Genomic DNA, 21,403 nt, shown 5'->3' on the forward strand with positions numbered 1-21,403 from the left:
AAGATCAGCAGGGCCAGCCCGCATCAGGCACCAGGTGGGGCCGATGTCCAACCTGATACATCATCTCAAGGCAGGATCTCTTGGAGGTGTCCATCCAGTTGTGGAGCTGACCTCAAAGCGAAAATGCCCTCTGCACAGCTTGTCCCCCAAAGCTGCCTTCTCATCATGATCTGAGCAGTATGAGAAAGGATAGGCTTGAAGAGATGGGGAAAGGAGCTGGGAAAAAAGAGAGAGAGAGAGGGTGGTGGACTGAGCTGAATGCCCCATTTTCCATGTGTTGTGGTCCGCTGGGTACTTGGAAAATTCTCTGTATTCTCTGGATCTCTCTTAGAAGAAAGAGGAGGGTTAAGAACCCTCGCGAAAGGCGCCATGTATATGTGAGCAAGTTCTGTTTTGCTTGGGGTGTGTGAGTGAGTATGTATGTGTGTGTGTGTAGATTGGAGTAAAAGCATAGTCCTGCTGGTCTCCACAGTGTTAACAGACCCTCATTTGGCCAACAGGATTCCAGCTCCAACTGGCTTTTTAAGAGACTGAGTTTCTACTCATATTAGGTATTTAAAAAATCGAAGGTTTGGGCAGACATTTAGAAATCCTTGGGGATTTTTTCTTCCTTCCCTTTCATCATACAAAGTGAAAATTGCATTTCATGCCGTTCTTTTTCCTTAAAGTAAGTGGAAGAATTATGAGCTACTTTGCAGAAAAGCTGAGGTAGAATGTGGAATTCCACTATTTCTGCATTATTATTATTACGTTCCTCCTTATCCCTGCAAAGTCAAGGTGGCATAGGAGTGATCTCCCCTAATTATGTCCACACAACAGCCCTGGGTGGGAGGATGAGCTAAAGAGAGAGAAACTGACCCAGAGTTGTGGTTGAGTGAGAACTGACATCTGGGTCTTCTCCCATCTTGAGGTTTCAACAACCCCCTGATGAACAAAGAGCTCAGTTAACACACAGTTCCATGTGAAAGCAAGGACATCTTAGACCAGTGTTGTCCAAACTTGGCCACTTTAAGATGAGTGGACTTCAACTCCCAGAATTCCCCAGCCAGCATGGCTGGCTGGGGAATTCTGGGAGTTGAAGTCCACTCATCTTAAAGTGGCCAAGTTTGGACAACACTGTCTTAGACACATGATGTGTGTACTTTGATAGCAGTCCAGAAAATACAAGCTGAGTTGCACAATACAGGGTGCAACAAATGTGGTACAGGTTTTTTTTTTAAATAATCTGTAATCTACAACCATCTATTAGAAATGCAGCGTCTTACTACACTGCATCGGTTCCCATTCAGTTTCTTTGCTAACGTTTCCTCTCCATGTTTTCTTTCACCCAGTTGGTTCTACGTTGTGATTCCTTGGTAAACACCCCCTTTGCTGCTCCACCAGCGAAGTTTTGCGAAAACCAACCAGGGCTTCAAAACAGAACAGGTAAAAATAACCTGCAGAAAACATATCATTAACGTGGCTATTTGTGAGAAACCATGAAAAGGGAAGTTGAGCAGTCTTTCGTCTGTTGATGGCTTTCAACGATCCAAATTCAGAGGCAGCGTATCTCTGAATATCAAATGGTGGGGACATATGAAAGGCTTCATCTTGCCAAATATTGGCCATTATTGGAACTTGGAAGTAGGCTGTTGGACCTAACAAATACTTTACACTGATCTCAATGTATTAAGGCTCCTGCCAACTCAAGTGTTGTACATACACAATTTTCAGACCTTGTTCTGTTACTAATTGCTTCTTTGCTGTTAGAGGACCTGAGTGAATCTTGATGCAATTTACACTTACATCAAGCCGGTGTAAAAGTATGCATGTGAATGAAGGAAGACTTGGGAGTAAGCAGAGGCTGCAAACAAAGGTTAAAGCATATCAGCAGTCCTAGCTCCAAGCTGATGCCCATTTCTTAATAAGTTCCTATACCCTCCTTAACTGCTGTCACTTACTTGATTATCCTCTTTCTCTTGGGATCCCAAGAAAAGAATAGCTTGTTGAATTAGGCCATGGCCCATCTTACTCAAACATTTTCTTTCCAACTATTGTCAACCAATTGCCTTGGGGCTGCTTACAGGCAGGAGATGGAGGCCTATTTATCTCCTGTTGTGGTTCCCCTGGATTTGGAGGTGTGCTGCCCTAACATGAAGGTCACATGGAAAATTCAAGATTGTTATAGACCTGCCTTCCATAAAGTATCTAATCCCTCTTCATCCAATCTTGTAGACCCTGAGGTCTAGCCCAATCCTGGCTCTGGATTTGTACAACACCCTTAAACTTCATTATTAAATTAATCCATTTCTGGGTTGGCGCAATCCATTCAGCCACAAACTTACCCAATGAGCTGGGCTTAAGGTCCTCATCTAAATCAACCAAGATTGTCACTAGCCAGGCTTAGCATGTTGTACAAATATAGGTGCTAGATCTTAAGTGTGTGGACTGAAGGCATCTAAAGAAGATGGAGAGGCTGGAGACTCCAGTGGCAACTTTGCTGGGGCATAGGGCTTTTCAAATGCCCAAGAAAACCAACTCTGCTTCCTGCTAATAATCTTGGACCAAATGTGAACACTAGCCCAGTGTTTCTCCAGTATTTCTCAACCTTGGCAGCTTTCAGATAGAACTTCAACTCCCAGAATTCCTCAGCTAGCAAGGTAGTCCTCGTTTAGTGACTGCAATTGGTTCCAGCAAATGGTCACTAAGCAAACCATGTGACAGAGGGAGAGAGAGTTGCTGCAAATATCACTGGTTGCTGCCCCCTCATTCAGATAAAGTTCTCTCATAGTGTCCTGTGCCTGACCCTTTTTTTTTCTTTTTTTGCCCCCTCGCAGAGTGGAGAGATTGCTTAAACAAGGGATCTCTTCCTGAGCTGCTTTTCTTCACAGCACAGCAGGACCTAAAAAGTGCTAACTGCAAGTTAACAAGCTTAACTCTGTGACCTTAATTAGTAGATTAGAACCCTCCCAGGGGCTGGCAGCTGCTGCCTGAAACTGACCAGACCTTAATCAGTTCACACTGAAGGCTTTTGTTGTAAGGCCATGCAGTTGGGTTGTAAATGCATGCATTGGTCAGAAAATGAATTTTTTTACAACCATTTATTACCATCGTATTTGCAAATGGTCGCTATCTGAGGCAGTTGCTAGATGAGGACTATCTGTACATGCTTTGTCCAAATAAACTAGCCCTAGGATAGCTTCACAGGATAGCCAGGTTCCCAGTTCCTAACATGCAAATTCGCCAATTCCCTTTTAGTCTAATCTTGTGGGTTGTGTGAACCATTCAAGGAATTAGCTAGCTTCACATGTGAGTAGCGTGAAATAGGATAATTAAGTAAGGGTATAGTAAAGGAATGTCCAAACATTCCAGGCTCAGAATGAGGATTTCAAGCACTGTGAGCATTCGTTCCACAGTGTTTTAAATATCGGACACTAGGGCATTCGAGAGATGTCCTTACTCTCGTTTTTCATCTCAGGACCCAAGAAAAGCGAGAGTGGTGGTCTCAGTCTCTTCTTTCTTTTAGGGGTCATTTTCTTACAGTAGCAATCTGTCCTGCATGCAAATTGGACCACCATCTCTTATTCAGCTTCCCTTGTGCAGATGTCTTCCACCATCCAGTAGTCAAAACTGGCCAAGAGGATGATTTTGGATAAGTGCGGGTGGGAAATCCAGATCAAAGAATGGAAGCAGTTGAATAGAAATAGACACAAATTTGCTGCCTACCCATGTTCTTGTTGTTACCGCTTTTAATAAAGTCCTCTTGGCCAATTGTTTTCTATAGGCTTCTATTAGTAATGAAGAGTGTCTTAGTGAAAATGTGTATATTATATATTGTAATATATGTCAGCCTATTATAATATATGTCAGGCTACGTTCAGAACCTATGAAAAATCAGCATATGAATCTTTTTTTTTTTTTACTCTGGATGGTTTGTTATATCATGATCCTATTTTTTAATGCAGTTATTTAATTTAATTAACTCATTTCATTTAAGAGGCTTTTTTAATTGAGGGTTGTTTTGTTTCTGTAGGCATCGGACTCCTCCAGTTTTAAATTGTGTTGGTTTTTAAATTGCGTGGTCTTTGAATTGGGTTTTGTGGTTTCACTTGCTCTATTTTGAATTCCGCTCTTTTCTTCTCTTCATTGTGTCGGTTGATTCTGTATTATGGGGGGTTTTCTTCTGCTCTGCGTGCAGGCTGCTTTGATGGGACATTCTTGGCAATTGGACATGATTAAAAATCTGTCTAGGTGTAGCTTGAAACAAAGGAGCGAAAAGCCTATATGAACACGTATCGTGAGATCTTGGGAAATGTTTCAGTGGAATATCAAAATGCAAAATTTTCTTCCCACTCCTACATTTCTCATGATGCTTCCACTTTCTGCAAAACAAGGAAGGGAAATCTATAGGGTGGCTTGTTCAGGTTTGAGTTCTGGGAAATTCCACCCATTTTACACCAGCAGAATTGATCCTCCTTTTCATCTTTTCTCTCCCGACTCCATCTGTATTATATTCTTTGCCTGTCAATTCAATATTGCAGAAATATATTGCTCCCCCCCCCCCACTTTTCTCCTCCCTGTTATATCTTTTACAATCTCTAAGGTAAAAATTGCAAATATTTACCTTTTCTTAATTTTTTTTAACATTACCATATGCCATGCATGTGATATGTGTGTACGTGATACTGTATGTGTATACATTTCATGAAATACAAATTTCCATCATCTCTTGACAAGGGACCGGTTCCGATTCAGCGCCAGGGAAATTCAGATTCTCTCCTAGAATGGAGTGGGTTCATATTTTGCCTTAACCTGGGATTCACACAGCTTGCCAGGCCATAAATCCTGGCTTGTGCAGACCATGAAAGCTGGGTCAGTGCTACCTAGAAAGCCAAATTCAAACCACGTTATAGCTTTTGATTCTAGCTGTTCTATTGGCCTTCTAGGGTTTAGTTTTATAAAGATTTCTGGAGCAGGCTTCACTGAATTTCCAGTGTCATGCCCAATATTCACCAATCCTTAATTTTTTCTTTCCTCTTGGATAGATAATCGATTCTTCTTGTCCAGAAGCTTGGAAATCTGACAAGGGACAAAGCCACAGTGTTATAAACCAAACCCAAAGTGTTTTAAAAAATATCTTTCAAAGTGGTAACACTTCCACTTAGTTACTGAACTGGCTAAGATAGTGGAAAAAATTTAGCTTTAAGGCCTGACACTCTCCCTGTTCTTTTCATTCTCTCCTCCATTCGTCAAATTCTTGAAAGGCCCTGGGGGGTTTCTGAAATGTGTAAAAACATTTCTGAAAGTGCTGTGTTCTCCATAAGGGATGCAATAATTTAAAAGGGGGGGGGCACTCTAGTCATGAAAGTGGGTGAGAGATCGAATGGCCTTTCCATCATCTAACCATCAGTGAAAGTTGACTCCAGCGAGGTTCATTGCTCCAATTAACCACAATTGCTTAAAATCATTACTTGGGCACCAAATGGTTACCCCCTCCCCACTGGGTAAGGCCTAAAACTAGGAACAAGATAATGGAAGATCAAGTCCACACTTGGCTTGACTTGGGACTCTCGGTGGCTCCCTGGCCAGGCTATTTTACAGGGTTGGTGTTCTTGCTGGAATAAAAGAAGAGGAAAGGCTACTACAGATGCTGCCATGAGTTCCATAAGTACAGGTAGTCCTCACTTAACCACCATTTGTTTAGTGACCGTTTGAAGTTACAGTGGTGCTGAACAAAGGGACTTACAACAAGTCCTCTCACTTACGACCATCGCAGTGTCCCCGCAGTCACGTGTTTATGATCTGGGCGCTTGGCAACCAGCTTGCACTTATGACAGTTGCAGTGTCCTGGGGTCACGTGATTGCCATTTGCGACCTTCCCAGCCGGCTTCCAGCAAGCAAAATCAATAGGGAACCATGTGATTCGCTTAACGACCATGTGACTCACTTAATGACCACTGCAAAAAAGGTCATAAAATTGGGCATGACTCACTTAACAACCACCTTGCTTAACAACAAATTTTCCAGTCCCTATTGTGGTTGCTAAGCAAGGACAACTTATACCCATAAAGGTGGGTATTTATCCAACAATTGACCGCTTAAAGGGGGTGCAGTCTAAATTCTTAAGGAACGTATTTCAAGACTCACAATGTTGTGTTGCACACAGTGTTGTGCATGACCAACATTGACATTCGTATTTGGATTTGAAGGAGTTCCTGAAACATTTCCTCCACCCCAATGTTGCTTTATTGCCCTGATTATAAAGATGCTCAGTTGCAGCGAATAAGCCCCCATCCAGTCAGATTTTTGGGCTCCTTGGATCTTTTGGGTTTACAGTTGTTATTTTCTGAACAATGGGATTTTATTTCTCTGAACGGGGCTGAGTTGTGTTTTACTCTAAGTAAAATATGCCATACTTGGACCACATCGATTTCATAATGGTTGAGTGTGACTCTTTGCTTTGCCACCCCGAACTTAGATTTCTCTTGGTTCTCGAATTGCTTGATGACTGTAATAAGGTTTCCTATTGCGGTCCTGCAAATGAATTAGAGTGGAGTGGAGTGGAATGGAATGGAATAGAACAGAACAGAACAGAACAGAACAGAACAGAACAGAACAGAACAGAACAGAACAGAACAGAACAGAACAGAATAGAATAGAATAGCTTTATTGGCCAAGTATGTAAACATACAAGGAATTTGACTTCGGTGCAGAGAGCTCTCAGTGTGTTTGCATAGCATCAAGAATAAGAAGAATACTAAAAATAAAAATTAATAATAATAACAACAACATTATACTAAAAAACTATGCAGTCAGAAGAGGAGAATTAGAGGAAAGATAGTACTGTGGCTATTAACTAACATATATTCATTTTTAAAAAGCTATTATCTAACATATACAGTGGTACCTTGGTTCACAAACTTAATTTGTTCCACGATTCTGGTCGCAAACCGAATTGGTCGCGAACCAAATCAAATTTCCCCATAAGGTTCAATGTAAATAAGGTTAATCCGTTCTGAACCATATGCATTTTTTTTAAACCACAAAAATATGAAACAAAGTACAGTACAGTACAGTATGAAGAGAGAGAACACTAACCTCGCTTGAGGCGGCACCAAAAAGCTTCACAGCAAGTGTCTGTCTGCGACCGCGATCTCGCCTCGAGGAAGCCACGTGTCAGAGCAGGGAAGATGGCCACTGGTCGTGTTTGTCACCTGATGCGGAGTTCGCGAACGGAAGCAAAATTTTGCGAATGCTGCTGTTCGCTAACTGAATTGTTTGTGAACAGAAGTGTTCGTGAACTGAGGTATTACTGTATTCACATTTACAGAGCATTATCAGTCATGTCTTAGCAGTCATATCTTCATGCAGTGTCAACCAGTATATCATACTGCATTAATTAGGTGTTCAGCAGAGCAGTGGCACGAAGGAAAAACCTGTCCCGGTGTCTAGATGTTTTAACATACGGTGCTCTGTAGCACCATCCTGAAGGGAGACATTAAGCTGTCTCGCGTTGGGACTGAGAAGGAGGCTTAGCTAGAACCGTCTTAGCCCACCGAGTCAGCCTCACCCAACTGCCTGATAGAGCGAAGCATAATTACACACCATAATTAAGCATCGCATATTCCAGGACTGAAAAGTGCAAACGGTAGTTCGGGGTGGATAACTTCTCTCTGGGACTGGAGAGGAACTAAATACTGTTTAATTTTGTGCTTGAGTTCCCTTTTCCATGCAAATATTGTTTTGGGGGCTCAGGACTAATGGCAAGTTTCTCCACCCATTATGCAGCTGAGGGCTAAGCTGTCTCTTATCGGACTGTTCCCTAGGCAGCGTCTCTGGGCCCAGTCTCCCCAGGTCATTCCCACATACATTACAGTTAACCCTCCTCTTCCTGTGTTGACTAGCAACAAGCTGTTGGACTTAAAAAGGAAAGTCTTATTTAGCTTGAGTTTTGTCATTGCTTTCTGGAATTTTTCCCCAACTCCTCGGCTTGCCTGTCCTTGAGATATCTTGGTGGTCTCCTATCCACGAATTAATCAGGATTTATCCTGCTTAGTTTCCAGGCCCAGATCAGCTCAGTCAGCTGCTGCTAACTTCTAAACTGTGCACAATGATGTATTTGTTTGGACATTTTCTTTTTAGAGAATTCCTCCAAATAGAGAGACCCACAGCATGGTTTTGGTTTGTCTAATGCAGGCAGGGCCCCCCGGTTCTTCGTTTGCAACCCCTACCTGGGGTTCAGGAGCAAAAGGGTTGCATTGCTTAAAAACCCCTTATACCTTCCCCAAATCAGACTTTTTTTTTTGGTAAGCCTGGCTTAAAATCTCTGCCAAACCATTCAAAAAAGTTCTCCCATCTGATCAGGGAAAAACCATAAAGACTTTTTTAAAAGATTGGAAGCCTTATACTGTATGGATTTTTTGTTGAAAGAAAGACTGAACTGATGATTTATGGATCTGGGGATTCAAGAGGGTCAAAGAGGAAAGGGAAAGAATAAGATGGCAATTATTCAATCGAAAGAAGGGTGGAAGTCCTAATTCTATGGGTTTTTTTCTTTTTTCTTTCTTTTTTTATCTTTGCTTTTCTTTCATATTTTTTCTTTAATTTTCTTTAATTTCTTTTATTCTGTTGAATTTTTTAAATAAAAAATACTTTTTAAAAAAGTTCACCCACCTTTTGGGGGATGTCATGGCGCCCTTGGCCGAAAAAAGTTGCCCCCCCCCCACTCTACTGGCAAAGCCTGCTCCATGGTTATATTAAGATACAATTTCCAGAAATAACCCTGATTCAAGAGCATGTAACTAATTAACTAACCTGATGAGCAATTAGTTCACCTTGTCTGTGAGGCCCGAGATCTGGCAGAAAATGCAGATGGGGAGAGAAGGAAGAGACTGTTCAATCAGCCGTGCTTTCTCTCTTTGGCGAGACCTTTTTGGGGACGGTTGCAGACAACTCACAGAGGAGTTTTGCAACAATCGTTCTTGCAAACCGAAAGGGAAGAAGCTCTAAATCTTATCAGGGGAAAGGACTTGGCAGGAAACCTACAACTTAATGGAATTTCCTTCCAAGAAATGGTGAGTGGGGTGGATGTCACCTGAAATTAAAAAAGAAAGCAACTGTAGATTCTTTCAGAGACAGGTACTCCCAAAACTATCCTCAGTTCCTTGTTTTCCAAAATGTTGGGAATTTTGATTGCTTAGTCCAGTGTTTCTCAACCTTGGCAACTTGAAGATGGGTGGACTTCAACTCCCAGAATTCCCCAGCCAGCAAGGCTGGCTGGGGAATTCTGGGAGTTGAAGTCCACCCATCTTCAAGCTGCCAAGGTTGAGAAACACTGAAGGCCAGTTTGCAAAGTTTGTTCTATGATGGTGGCTTAGTCCTTGTTTGTGCATTCAGCTGGGTGTCCCAACAATCTTAACTCCTTGGGAGAGCCATCTTATTCCTTATGTTGGTTCTTCTGGGCCGGTCACAGGTTGCTGGATTTTCTGGTGCTACGAATTCCAGTCTTGGCAACTTGAAGATGGGTGGACTTCAACTCCCAGAATTCCCCAGCCAGCATTCTGGGAGTTGAAGTCCACCCATCTTCAAGTTGCCAAGGTTGAGAAACACTGGCTTAGTCCTTGCAATCCAATGTCTTTGTGGCCAAGATTCAGAGTCTCCTGTGGGTTTTATCCTTGACACTGGGGAAAGTAATGTTTCCCCAAGGCACTCTTGGGAAACTGTGGCCCTTACTGCATATGGCCCCATCCTTATGGCCCGAAATCCCTGCGACACAGTTGCTGAAAACCAAGGAACAATTTTCTGCCTTCTCGACATCGGAACACTTGAAAACAAGCGTCACTCCTAAAGTACGTCTGTCTTTTCTTAACGGAAGAAAGAATCCCCCAAATTAAACGTGCCTTTGACCATCACAAATCTCGTGTCTCTGCCTTAGCAGGTGATTTCAGTGCACTGTTGTGCATCTGACATTTATGTGCATTTGTGTAAGAGGATGTGAGTGTGTATACACCCCCCCATGCAAAATCTCAATCTAGGGGTAGCCACATTAAGGGGTTGAAAAGGTCAGGATGTCAGTTGCAAACATGTAATGGAAACTCCACCTTTTTTACATGCAATGCATGCATGCTTCCCATGGTGATGGCCACCATCTTGACCTTTTTGACCCACCCTACCCCACGGACACCCCTGTTCCCTTCTGAGTTGAATGCACATGATCAATTTTGCACCCCTTATTGTTTTCCGTGAGCTGTCGCACGCTTTTGAACTCACATTGGACCAAAATCCCACAGACAGCACCATAAGCCATGGAAACGACATGTCCCTCTGGGACAGCACAGCCTTGGGGTCAAAACTGTCCTCATCTTCTTTCTCTTTGGCCACCATGTTATGCCCTTCAAAATACATCTTTAGCTGACCTTCCTGGGAATTCCCCCAAATTTCACGACTCTTTAAAAAACAAAATTGTGGGTACCTGATATCCGTCTGGAGTTTTGCTTGTAAACTGGCCCATGAAAAAATAAACGAGGGGGATCATTTTGCCCTAATTTCACCTCCTTTTTTCTTTTTTCTTTTTTGTTCCTCCACCCATAGGTCAACTCTCAGATGAAAGTCCACATTCTTGGACAGTTGATCCCATTTCTTTCCGATCTGTCTCTGGAAACATGAGAGCTAGAAACTTAATTCTGTTAATAGAAAAACCTTTCAGTGCTGGGGTGTTCTGTATATAACAGAGAAGGATGCCCTGGGAAATCAAATAATATTCTTTCAGCTCCTGGGTGTGTATAGACACCATTTCTTTCACTTTCTTGCTCAACAGCAGTGAAAGACAAATCTGATTTTGATTGGTGTGTGAACTGGGAAAATTGAAGCCTCATTTCTGCTTGTTCCTATCCTGCAGAGAAGCACTTCAGAGTCCTTCAATGGCCAAAGTGAAATGGAGCCCCGGTGGAGGCGGGGGGGGGGGGATACCCTATTCATCACTCAGATGGGAAATTTTCCCACCATGTGGCATTGACCTTCTTTTACTTGCAAAGAATGGCTGTGAAAGAATTTGCAAACAAGATTTAGTAGTGGTGCTTTCTCAGCCAGATCTTGTCTTGTAATGCTGTGCACAGCTTTCAAGGAAAAAGGCACGTCTGCAACGCTTTGTAACCGAGAAGATCACATTTAGCTTGGAAGGCAAACACTATTGAAGATTAAGCTTGGATCCCGTTCATGACACTTTATCAAAGTTGATTCTCATCTTGCACACCCAGACAAGATGCAGAAGCCTTTTTTTAAAGTGTGCAAAACATCCAGGATTGTTAGCCCCAAACAAGCCACTTTTTTTTTTTAACAACATGCTCTTTTGGAAGACTAAGAGTCAAGCAAGGAAAGAGGAAGAAAAGAGGCAACAAATTGAATAGACAGAGAATTTGCACACGTCACAGAATGAAATAGGATTAAATTTGTTAGATAAGGACGTTCAATATTTCATTAGTTAATTTAGCTAATATGAACTGAAGATCTGAACAATGTTTTGAAAACTGCAGGTCCTTGCCAAAATCCAATTAATTTCTAAAGAACAGCAACAATCAGCAGAGTATTAATCATAAAGTAAGAGAATTACAGTAATTGTATAGTAACTTTATAAATCACAAAGTAAAGTACAGAATTACAGTAATTTCTGTCTGAACAGTGAAAGATCACCAGAAAGAGAAAGATCTATCTTTATTTAACAGATCGTTGAAAGTTAGAATATCAAGACTTAGAAATATACCACAGACTAGCACTTGATAGAGCAGCCATGAAGCTCTTGGAAAAGATGTTCAAACGCCGTGATGTGTCTATACCTACAAAGATCAGAATCGTGCAGGTTTTGGTCTTCCCGGATTGTTAGCCCCAAACTGTGAAGGGAAAGTTGGATTCTGAAGAAGCAGGATAGGAAGACTATTGACACCTTTGAATTTTGGTGTTGGAGAAGACTCCTGAGTATACCATGGGTAGTCAAGAAGAAACAATGGATCATCAAAGATATCAACCCAGAGTTCTCACTCCAGGCACAAATGACCAGGCTCAAATGATCCTACTTCAGACACATCATGAGAAGACCTAGATCTCTGGAGAAGACTCTGATGCTGGGAAAGGTGGAAGGAGAGAGAAGAAGAGGAAGACCAGCAGGAGGGTGGATGGACTCAGTTTTGGTAATGATGGGGGCACCCTTGGAAGATCTGAAGGACCAGGTTGGGGACAGATCATAATGAACTTTATATGGTTGCTAAGAGTCGAAAACGACTTGATGGCGCATAATCAATGTTAAGAACAACCCAAATTTCAGATGTGGTACAAGGCCCTCTACGGAGTTAAAATCCCCCAAAATGTTTTCCAAGTTGAGTTAAATTCTGTGTCAGGTTTACTTTTGAAAGATGAAGTTGTATACTCCCATACCTTAATGAGCCTTTCTTCTGCAGAAGGAACTGTAAATCCTTTCCAGTAAAAAATGCAACATATCCTTGCAGCAGTGAACGGGCTGAAAGCTAGTTCACTATCCTGGGTGGGGATATAAGTCTGCCTTAAAATTCTTATAGGGGGTTATAGTTGCCGTTTTCAAACAGGGCTCTTGTATTTATTTCTACTGTGTACGAGTCCCTAAAGGTAATTTGCAAAGGAATCGGGCTGCAAAGCCACGACTAAAAAAGGCACGTTGTCAGCAGAGAACCAGCTTGCTAATCAGAGGCCTTGGAAAATTGAAGCTGGAAATTGAGAGAGCCTGCTTTCTCAACCTTTCTGGGTGGCATCAGAGGATTCAAGTTGGGAGAACAGACTACAGTGTTGTTTACAGCCCCGGGATCTCCCCTCCAAGTCCTAACCAGGCTTAACCCAGCTTAGCTTCTGAATCAAGTTAAAGTTGGCCAGGTTGCTGAATACTGTATATCTAAATTGGTGCTTGCAACCAAGATTCTCCATTTTTGTGCAAGGTTGCAAGTGATGACTTCTATTGTAGGAAAAATGCCCACTTAAATTAGGAACCAAAGCGATGGGGGATCGATGCAATAATTGGGGATAGATGTGTTTCAGCCGCCTGCATGTAGGGCAGTGTTGTCCAAACTTGGCCACTTTAAGATGAGTGGACTTCAACTCCCAGAATTCCCCAGCCAGCATGGCTGGCTGGGGAATTCTGGGAGTTGAAGTCCACTCATCTTAAAGTGGCCAAGTTTGGACAACACTGATGTAGGGAGAATATTATTTGTCTTCTACACTCCCAAGCTCTTCTCCTCACAGGTTCAGGTTGGAAAGGGCTGCTGTGAGGGCTTTCCATGAAAGGGAGATTTTTAGGAAGGGGAAAAGGGGAGCTGTACATCCATTTTATAGTGCATTCCTGAGTAGGGCATTTTGAAGATAACCTGGGTAGCAGTTAATTGCACAGAGATGTGATAGACTCAGAACATGCTGGTGACCCACCTCTCCATCTTGTTCAGATGGTGGCAGAAGGGTTGAGAAGGCCTACAGCCCAGAAGGACATCTTGCCAAGGGCTTAATGTCCCTCAAATGAGAAAGAATGAAATGCCAGTGATTCAGAAGTGCAAGCATGGTTTGAGGTAAACCATGTATCCCAGGTCATCATGGTTCTGGGGACCATTGGGAAGTTGGGTAGAGAGTCTGTGGTTCTTCAGACATCGCTGGCCTGAAGTTTTCTTCAATTTCAGCCAGCGTAGCCAGGAAGCAAGGATGATGGGAGCTGTTGTCCAACCAGGTTCTACACTTCTACCCAGTACTCGCACCCCAGAACGGTAGACTTGAATTTTACACACCTCTGTTCCCTTTTGTTTCCAGTGAGGGCTCTTGGACCTATGCACATAGAAGCCGCTAATTGTAAATTCAGCCACTCATGGCTTGTAAAGCACTGTTTGTGACTTAGCTCGGCTTGTGAACTCACGCATGGTAGCTTATTAAAACCGTGGCTGGAACAAGCCACAGTTTAGTGGAACACCTGAACCAAGCTACGAATAAGCTAGTTTCCAACCCCAGTTCCCAGATCCTCAAGTTGTTGGGGGTAGGGAATGTCCCTTCTTCCTATTTTTAATGTTTACTGCATCTAAAACAAAACACCACTCAAAAACTGCAAAGGTACTTAAAATGCAAAGCCGTTGATAGACGAATGAGCTTTGGACAATGTGCCAGTTTAATCTATCAATTTTTTATGCATCCATTTTAAGCAGCTTTTAATAGGCAGGCTTTGAAACGTGACTGTCTTGTACCCATACATTCTCTCAGCAGTCCCCCCCTTATTTATTTTCTTATTTATTTATTTATTTATTACAGCTTTGTAGCACTTGTTTATCATTTTTCTGGTGTAATCAGATTCACTCGCAGTTTTTATTGGGCTGGAGAACAGCAAAATGTGCTCACTCTCCCGATAAAATATTGCCACCGTTCAGGTGGGAAACGTTTTTATTTAGTCTCTCACTCTAATTTCTTGCACTGCAGGCAATAAATATTTCCCCTGCCATTTTTCTGGCAGTTTAAGGATTCGTCACCACCGATTTGCATATAGGCCTTTTCTTTACAGATTCCCCAATCTTGTCCTCTCTCTTTTGTTAAGAACTGGTTTGAACCACAGGTGCCAGTTTTAAAGGATGGGACGGGACGGGACAGGATAGGAAGAAGTTGGGTAAGATTGTGATAGCTAAGAATATAAGAAGTCTGTGGCTGCATTCACTGAAGATCCCATCTAATCTGGCAGATTTCGTTCCCTTCTGAGTTCTGTAGAAAGATGCCTTGTGCAAAATCCACCTGCGAGTCACAATTATTTGGACTGTTTTATGGCAACCAAGAAGAGTGTCCAGCATGACTGCCCAGAAATACCTAGAAATGTTACTTCTGCATTGCAGATGCTCTAAACTAGTATTTTTCAAACTTGGCCACTTTAAGGTGTGTGGACTTCAACTCCCAGAATTCCCCAGCCAGCATGCTGGCTGGGGAATTCTGGGAGTTGAAGTCCACACACCTTAAAGTGGCCAAGTTTGGAGAACACTGTTCAAACCCTACATTGCAGTCTCATCAGAAGTAAATAGGGGTCAAGGCATTCTGCCGATCCCCGAAAGCGACTGGACTGGATGATCTTAGGGGACCCCTTCCTTGCCATGCTTTCACTGGAAAGAGAGACTGGCAGGTGAACCAGCTGTTACAGAGATCGATGGGTCAGAAGTTAATCAAAAGGCAACTGTGGAGATGCTGGCAGGTGTGAATGGAAGCTCACACCAACCTGGCACACCCAGTCTCACACCTGAATGCTTTTCAGTAGGACATGCTTATGTTTCTAATGTGAGCATGAAGCAAATCGTAGAAAGGGTTGTGAAATGAATGGATGAACGCCAGGACCTTCTCTGTCCATCAACAGATCTTCCCTGGTGGACCCAGAAACTCCATTCCAGATATTGCTCTATTCCATTCCAGATATTCCAGATATTGCTCTGTTGCCAGTGGCTCCCTTAACGCAGTCTTTATTGGAGCATGCTGGGAATTGTAGTACAGAAACCTTTGAGGTCCACAGGGTCATCCCCTGTGTTTTAAAGCAGGCTTTTCTGATATTGAAGGCTCTGCGGGGCATTTATAAGTGCAAGAAAGGAAGGGAGCCCTGGAGCAAGAAAAACAGGGTGCCTCCAGCTTCTGCTTCTAATCCGGAGTGTCCCCCGGTGCCTAAAGGGGTGTGGGGGGTGAGGTTTGGGAACCTCTTCTGAAAATGGCTCAACTTCTTCATGGAGAAAGTAGTATGTGGTAAAAAAAAGAGAAGGCACTGGAAGATATTTACTGAAGCTCCATGGCAAGCATCAGCTGCAGTAAGTTTCTAAATGGAACCTCCCCGTCCAGGGGCAGTATAGCAACAACTGTGGGAAAGAGCAGCTGCTTTGATACCCTCGTTCGGAGTCCCTTAGAAGCAGCTTGAAAGAACTGGATGGGCCTGATAAAGAATATTCCAACTTGGTGCCATCCAGATCAGCCAGATTTCTAGAATTCCCAACAGGGTGGCCGAAGATGGTCTGCAAATTCCGGTTCTTGCTGCTCCAGCACAGAACTGGGCTCACACCGCGCACTCATTCCGGCATGGAGAAGACATCGCGGTTGCAATCATATTGCATCCTCAATCTGGCAAGGGCTAACCTTGGTGGGCTACGATGGCTGGATGGCTGGATGGCTGGATATGATAGGTATAATTTTTATTAAAGATTTCTAAAAAGGAAAATAAAAACAAATACAAACGAATATAAAGTAAGAGAAAGAAAAGAGAAAGAAAAAGAAAGAAAGCAAAGAGAAAGTGAAAAGTGAAAAGTGCAAGGAAGGAAGAAATAAGTAAAAGAAAAATAGAAAAGGAAGAAAAAAGACGCAAAGAAGTCGCTTCCGCTCTTCTTTGCAGCAGTTATAAGTACAATTATAAACTGACCTCTTGTTCTATGGTTACCGTTGGTGGGTATTTTTATGCCTTTTCCCTCCCTTCTGCTCGGGGCATCGGGGGAACCGGTGAGTCCGTGCGCGGGCCAGTAGACGACGCGCACCCCCGAAAGTCGCTCGTGCCATCCCCGGCTACGCGCGTCGTGGACCACCTAGCCCGGCCTCGGCGTAGGACAGGAGCCCACATTAAAGCTTGCCTACCTCCGAGCCTAGCCTTCACCCCAACCTCCCAGATTCATCGTTCCGACGTTCAACTGTTCTCCCTTACATATTTGTCTAGCCACGACGAAACCCCTTATTCCGAAGCCACCGCCTTTCGCCCTCCCTGCATCCCAGATCCCAGGTTGTCCAGCTCTGGATAACTGGGCTCCCAGTCTTTCGGGTACCACTTCAAAGCGGCCAGCCGGCCAGCCAGGGGCCACGGTGATTGCTCCCACGTTCACGGGACCCCGAGTCCCCCAACGAAGCGGGCGCCCGCCGGCGAAGGGAGCGTGTCGGGGGCGGCTGTGCGCATGCCCGGCGGAGGGCGGTCGCGAGGTCTCCAGGTGCTGAAAGGTAGCCGGCTCCCCCTTCAGAGCCGGGTCATTGGGAGGGCGGGACCTGTTGCCTAGCAACCCTCCAACGGGGTGCCAGCCCCCGGGGAGACGCCGCGCTGCCCTGCAGATGCTGGCGCCGGTTGGGGGAGCTTCCCGCCCCTTCTCTGCCCGCAGCGCGGCTCGGAGGACGCCGCCCGCCCCTGCCTTTGCGCGCTGGGCTCCCTCTGGCTGGGAAACGGGCTGCCGCGTTTTCAGTCCGAGCCGCTCAGCTGAGGCTGGTCCCACATCTTAGCCTTTAAACGCGTGAAGACTTCAGGGGTCGACTGGCTCAGGTCAAGGCTGCCTCTGCACAGGTCAGCGCTTGGCTGCTTTTGCTTGGGCTTGGAAGCTAAGCAGGGGCAGATCTGGTTAGTCCTTGGATGGGAGACCACTAAGGAAATGTCATGGCTTGGAAGCTAAATGGGGATGTATCTGGTTAGTTAGTGGATGGGAGACCACTAGGAAATGCTAGAGCTTAGGGTAGACTGGGAACTTGAAGAGTTTACCAGAAAAAGACAGTTGCAAACACTTACTCTGTTGATATCATGAAAACTGCAGGGCTGCCTCGCACAGTTGCGAGGGTCGCACTCAACTCAGAGGAGACATTGCCTTTCGAAAATCAGTATTCTTTCTATAATCTCTCCTGTCTAATCATCAAAACCATAAATCACAAGTTGTTGTTTTTTTCATTTCTACCCCAAAAGTCCATAAGGGGTTTCCAGTCACCCATAAATGTAGATTAGTCGGGTGTTTCTCAATCTGGGCCGCTTGCAGATCCGTGGACTTCAACTCCCAGAATTCCCCAGCCAGCACGTTGGCTGGGGGATTCTGGGAGTTGAAGTCCAAGCATCATCAAGTGGCCCTGATCGAGAAACCCTGATCTAGTCCAACCGCCTGGCCAGCGCAAGGAAACCTGGACACCTTTCCAATGTGTGCAGAGCTTCTAAATTGCAGCGCTCCAGTTCCGATGTAGCTAAACATGGGTTGGAAGCACTTCACTTGGGCCTTTGCCACGGAGGAGAAACCACAACAGTTATCAGAGTTCAGCAAGCTGGCTGCCCCCCTCCCCAACAACCAGTTGGGCAGCCCTTTTCCAGTGAACTCCACTGCCTTGCTCCCATCCCCCTGAGCCCTTGGTTGCCCATAAAGTTCAGGAAAAATCATGTTAATTATCCATCATTGATTTCATTTTTATTTCCTTTAGGCATGGCGTTTTTCTACCGCCTCGTTGCGGGCAGAGTCGAGGTGGTGCAAAGATATATAAGAAAAGACAAATCCTTTGGCTACATGTACTGGATCAGTGTTTCTCAACCTCAGCAAGTTGAAGTCCACACATCTCAAAGGTGCTGAGGTTGACAAACACTGATCTACATGGTCAAAAGTACTCAGTCCTGGTCTTTGTGCTCTGTCAATTTATCCAGGGGTAAATTAGGGTGAGATTCACCCAAGAGCAGTCAGTTAACTTTGAAGCTGAGGGAAGATTTGAATCTAGGATTTTCCTGGTCAAAGTTCATGTTGCCTTGGGAAACCTGTATCAGTTCAGTTCAGATTCAGGTGAGCATCAAATAATATCATGGGTTCTTTGAAAGCTTCCTGGGTGGATAGTGTCATACCATGATTTAGGCACTAGATGGAGCCAAATGTAGTCGTACCAGTTGGAATGAGAAGGCTGTTGGTTTCATTCTTGTTTGAGAGGTGAGAATGTTTTTCTTCTCCCAACGTTGGTTTTGTGCTCCAAACTTTCCTTAAAACGTTTCCCCAAAAGCCTCCTTTAGCGTCTTCTTTTTCCACTGTTTCTGCTGAGCCTGCAATTTCAGAATGCAACCACAGGGAGAAAAATAATGCATCGATTTTATTGGGAAGAACATTTGTAGAAATGGGTCTATGGCCGGGAGATGCTCAAAACCCATCTCCTGGCCCCTTCTTGAATCCAAGAGGATTTAGGTGTCACAGAGAGGAAAAAGAGCAAATCTGGTGCCAGGGGGATCGGGGTTTCCCAACCTCAGCAACTTTAAGATGTGTGGACTTCAACTCCCCAAATCCCCCAGCCAGCATGCTTAAAGTTGCTGAGGTTGAGACACGCAGAACTAGATTTCTGACAGTAAATCAAACTGGCACAAAAGGGGGTTGGATTCCTTTCCATCGCCTGTTATCTGTTGCTCAGATTCCTATCCTGCTTTCCCTCCAGATCCTTAATGCAGCAAAACAGCACTCCTTCTGTTCTCCCCACAACAACCCTGTGAGGTAGGTTAGGCTGAGACTGAGAGAAAGAAGGAGGGGCCTCAAAACACCTGGGCGCTCCCACAGCTGAGTCCACACGACCGGGCACTCTTCCACCGCGCTCCAGTGCAGCAGAGCGGGGTGGAGCATGTGCAGAGCGCCTGGCTTCCCCCAAGATGCCTTCCCTGAGCCCCCGCCTGGCTCCGTTGCCCGGGCGGAGGAGGAGGAGGAGGAGGAGGACCCTCTGCCTTCCTCTCCCTTGGCCCCCTCCAGCCGGACCCCGCGGCGTCGAGGCTCCCGCGAGCGACGAGTGGCCAAGGCAATCGGAGCGGCGGCTGCCCGGCGCGCGCGAGGGGTTCCCCCTTCCTCCCACCGCAGGGGGGGAAGCGGATCAGACCTCAGCCAATTGTCGGCGTCGGGGGCCGGGGCGGGGGGGGAGAGGGGCTCCGCGCGGGTGGGGCCGAAAGCCCCTCGCTGGAGCCGCCTGCCATGTTATTGCTTCCCCTCCCGCTGGTTTAAGAAGGAGCCCTGCGAGGGAGCGTCCTCCGCCTCGCCAGTCCGCCCTCCAAGACTCCGGAGCGCCGAGGCGGGGGGGGGGGGGCAAGAGGAAAAGAGAGATGCCCCCCCAGAAGCCCGGAGAGCCGGCTGCGCTTTAATTCGGGCGGGCGGGAGGAAGCAGAGCCGCACCTGGGGAAAGTCGGGAGGGCTGCCAAGCCCACGATGAACGAAAGCGCCATCCTGCAGTTCTTCATCGAGGACTGGGACGCCAACTGCAGCCTCTTCGATGCCCTGCAGGAGAGCTTGGAGGGTAGGGTGCGAGCAGGGCAGGGGACGGGCGGGGCGGGGGAGTCGCAGCCTGCCCTGCTTTGGCGTCGCCCTCCAGGAGCAGGAATGATTTTCTTTTTCTCCGTCCCTTTCTTCCTCCTCTGGGGCACCAAGGTCCTTCCTGTAGTGCCACCACCGACCAGATTGGGACCTGCTGGCCGAAGAGCAGCGCCGGGGAGTTGGTGGAGAGGCCTTGCCCCGAGTTTGTCAACGGAGTCAAGTACAACACCACCCGTGAGTAGCCGCAGACCCTCTTCCCAGACCGACCCTCCTTCCTTCCTTCCTTCCTTCCTTCCTTCTCTTTCGGAGACTTTGTTTCCAGCTCCAGGCTGGATCTTGGGGGAAGTAGAGCAGCACCCACAGCAAAAGGGTCTTTGGCTCACCTCCCCCGAGAGGAGCACCCATCTTCTTTTTCCCAGCCACCCAGACGCGGCTTAGAACAAGTTGGGTTTCTTGCAAGTTTGTGGGGCGAACTTAAGTTTGGGAAAGGTTGCAAACTGGGTGCTGTTAACTGAGTAAGAACGTGCATCGCCCAGAACCCTCTCTTCATCCATGGGTGAAGGCGTGCCTTAGATATTTATTCGTAAACCGTGTATAGATCTCCTCTTCTGTAATATGTAGATGCAGATTGTGTGTGGGTGTGCGCGCACGCGTGCATGTCCATGCAAAGCTAATTCTAGCTGCTACTGGAATCCCTTTCTCTAGTCCAGATCAATGAAACAGCTAGGGAAAACGCTGTTATTCCATATTGTGTCTTTCGGGGTTCATCTTCTTTCATTCCTTCTCCTTGCAAGTTTTGATCAAGAGGCCAACCTGTTTCTAGACATGTTTAGGGCATTCTTGAATTTTGGCTTTACTGGTGTCAGCTGTTCATTTCCAAGCGCCTTAACTGTCCATTTCTATTTTGCATCCCGCAAACATGGAAATTAGTTTGATCCATGGAAGAAAATAGACCCCACTGAATTTGAGTAAAACAGTCCCCTCCACAGAAACTGAGTGTTTCGTTGTGTAGGTCTGAAAAGGGTGGGGAGAGATACTTTGTTTGGGGCTGAGGTCAAAGCTTTTCTAGGAAGGTGGTATTTATGGGTGAAACCTAACATTTATCACACTCGACTGTCTGGGCTAGTGGTGAAGAACACAGTAAGATGTTGCTTGCAGGAAGGAAAATTCACGTTCAGGCTTGGCATTTCTGCTTGGGGCGAAACGGGGGTTGCGATAAATGAAGAAGCAAAATTGCCAGGCGATTTTCCACAATCGGTGCTCAATTTTTAAAAACCAGATTGCCCCACGTGCCAATGCATCTTGGAGCCATGCCCACCGGTTGGGGAATCTTTTTCTCTCACTTCAGAGTGGCTGAGAAAAGAGGATAAAACAGC

At 45.4% G+C, this 21,403-nt stretch overlaps 1 protein-coding gene across 2 annotated transcripts in view; it reads left to right on the plus strand.

Moving 5' to 3' along the window:
- Nucleotides 1–21,403, plus strand: part of CRHR2 (corticotropin releasing hormone receptor 2) — a 116,765-nt gene that overhangs the window by 13,661 nt on the left and 81,701 nt on the right. Inside the window, exons 2-3 of one of the 2 annotated variants that reach the window (XM_088150074.1) lie at nt 1,332–1,425; nt 20,142–20,261. In XM_088150074.1, coding sequence (XP_088006200.1) covers nt 1,332–1,425; nt 20,142–20,261 — 214 coding nt within the window. Of the gene's footprint in view, nt 1–1,331; nt 1,426–19,841; nt 20,011–20,141; nt 20,262–21,403 lie in introns of those variants that run through there. The other variant, XM_088150075.1, reaches the window with a different exon arrangement.

The sequence above is a fragment of the Python bivittatus genome, unplaced genomic scaffold (genome assembly GCF_059951505.1).
Source record: "Python bivittatus isolate LINGU-HERP-01145 unplaced genomic scaffold, Pbiv_v1 ctg000610_np1212, whole genome shotgun sequence".
NCBI classification, from domain to species: Eukaryota; Metazoa; Chordata; class Lepidosauria; order Squamata; family Pythonidae; genus Python; species Python bivittatus.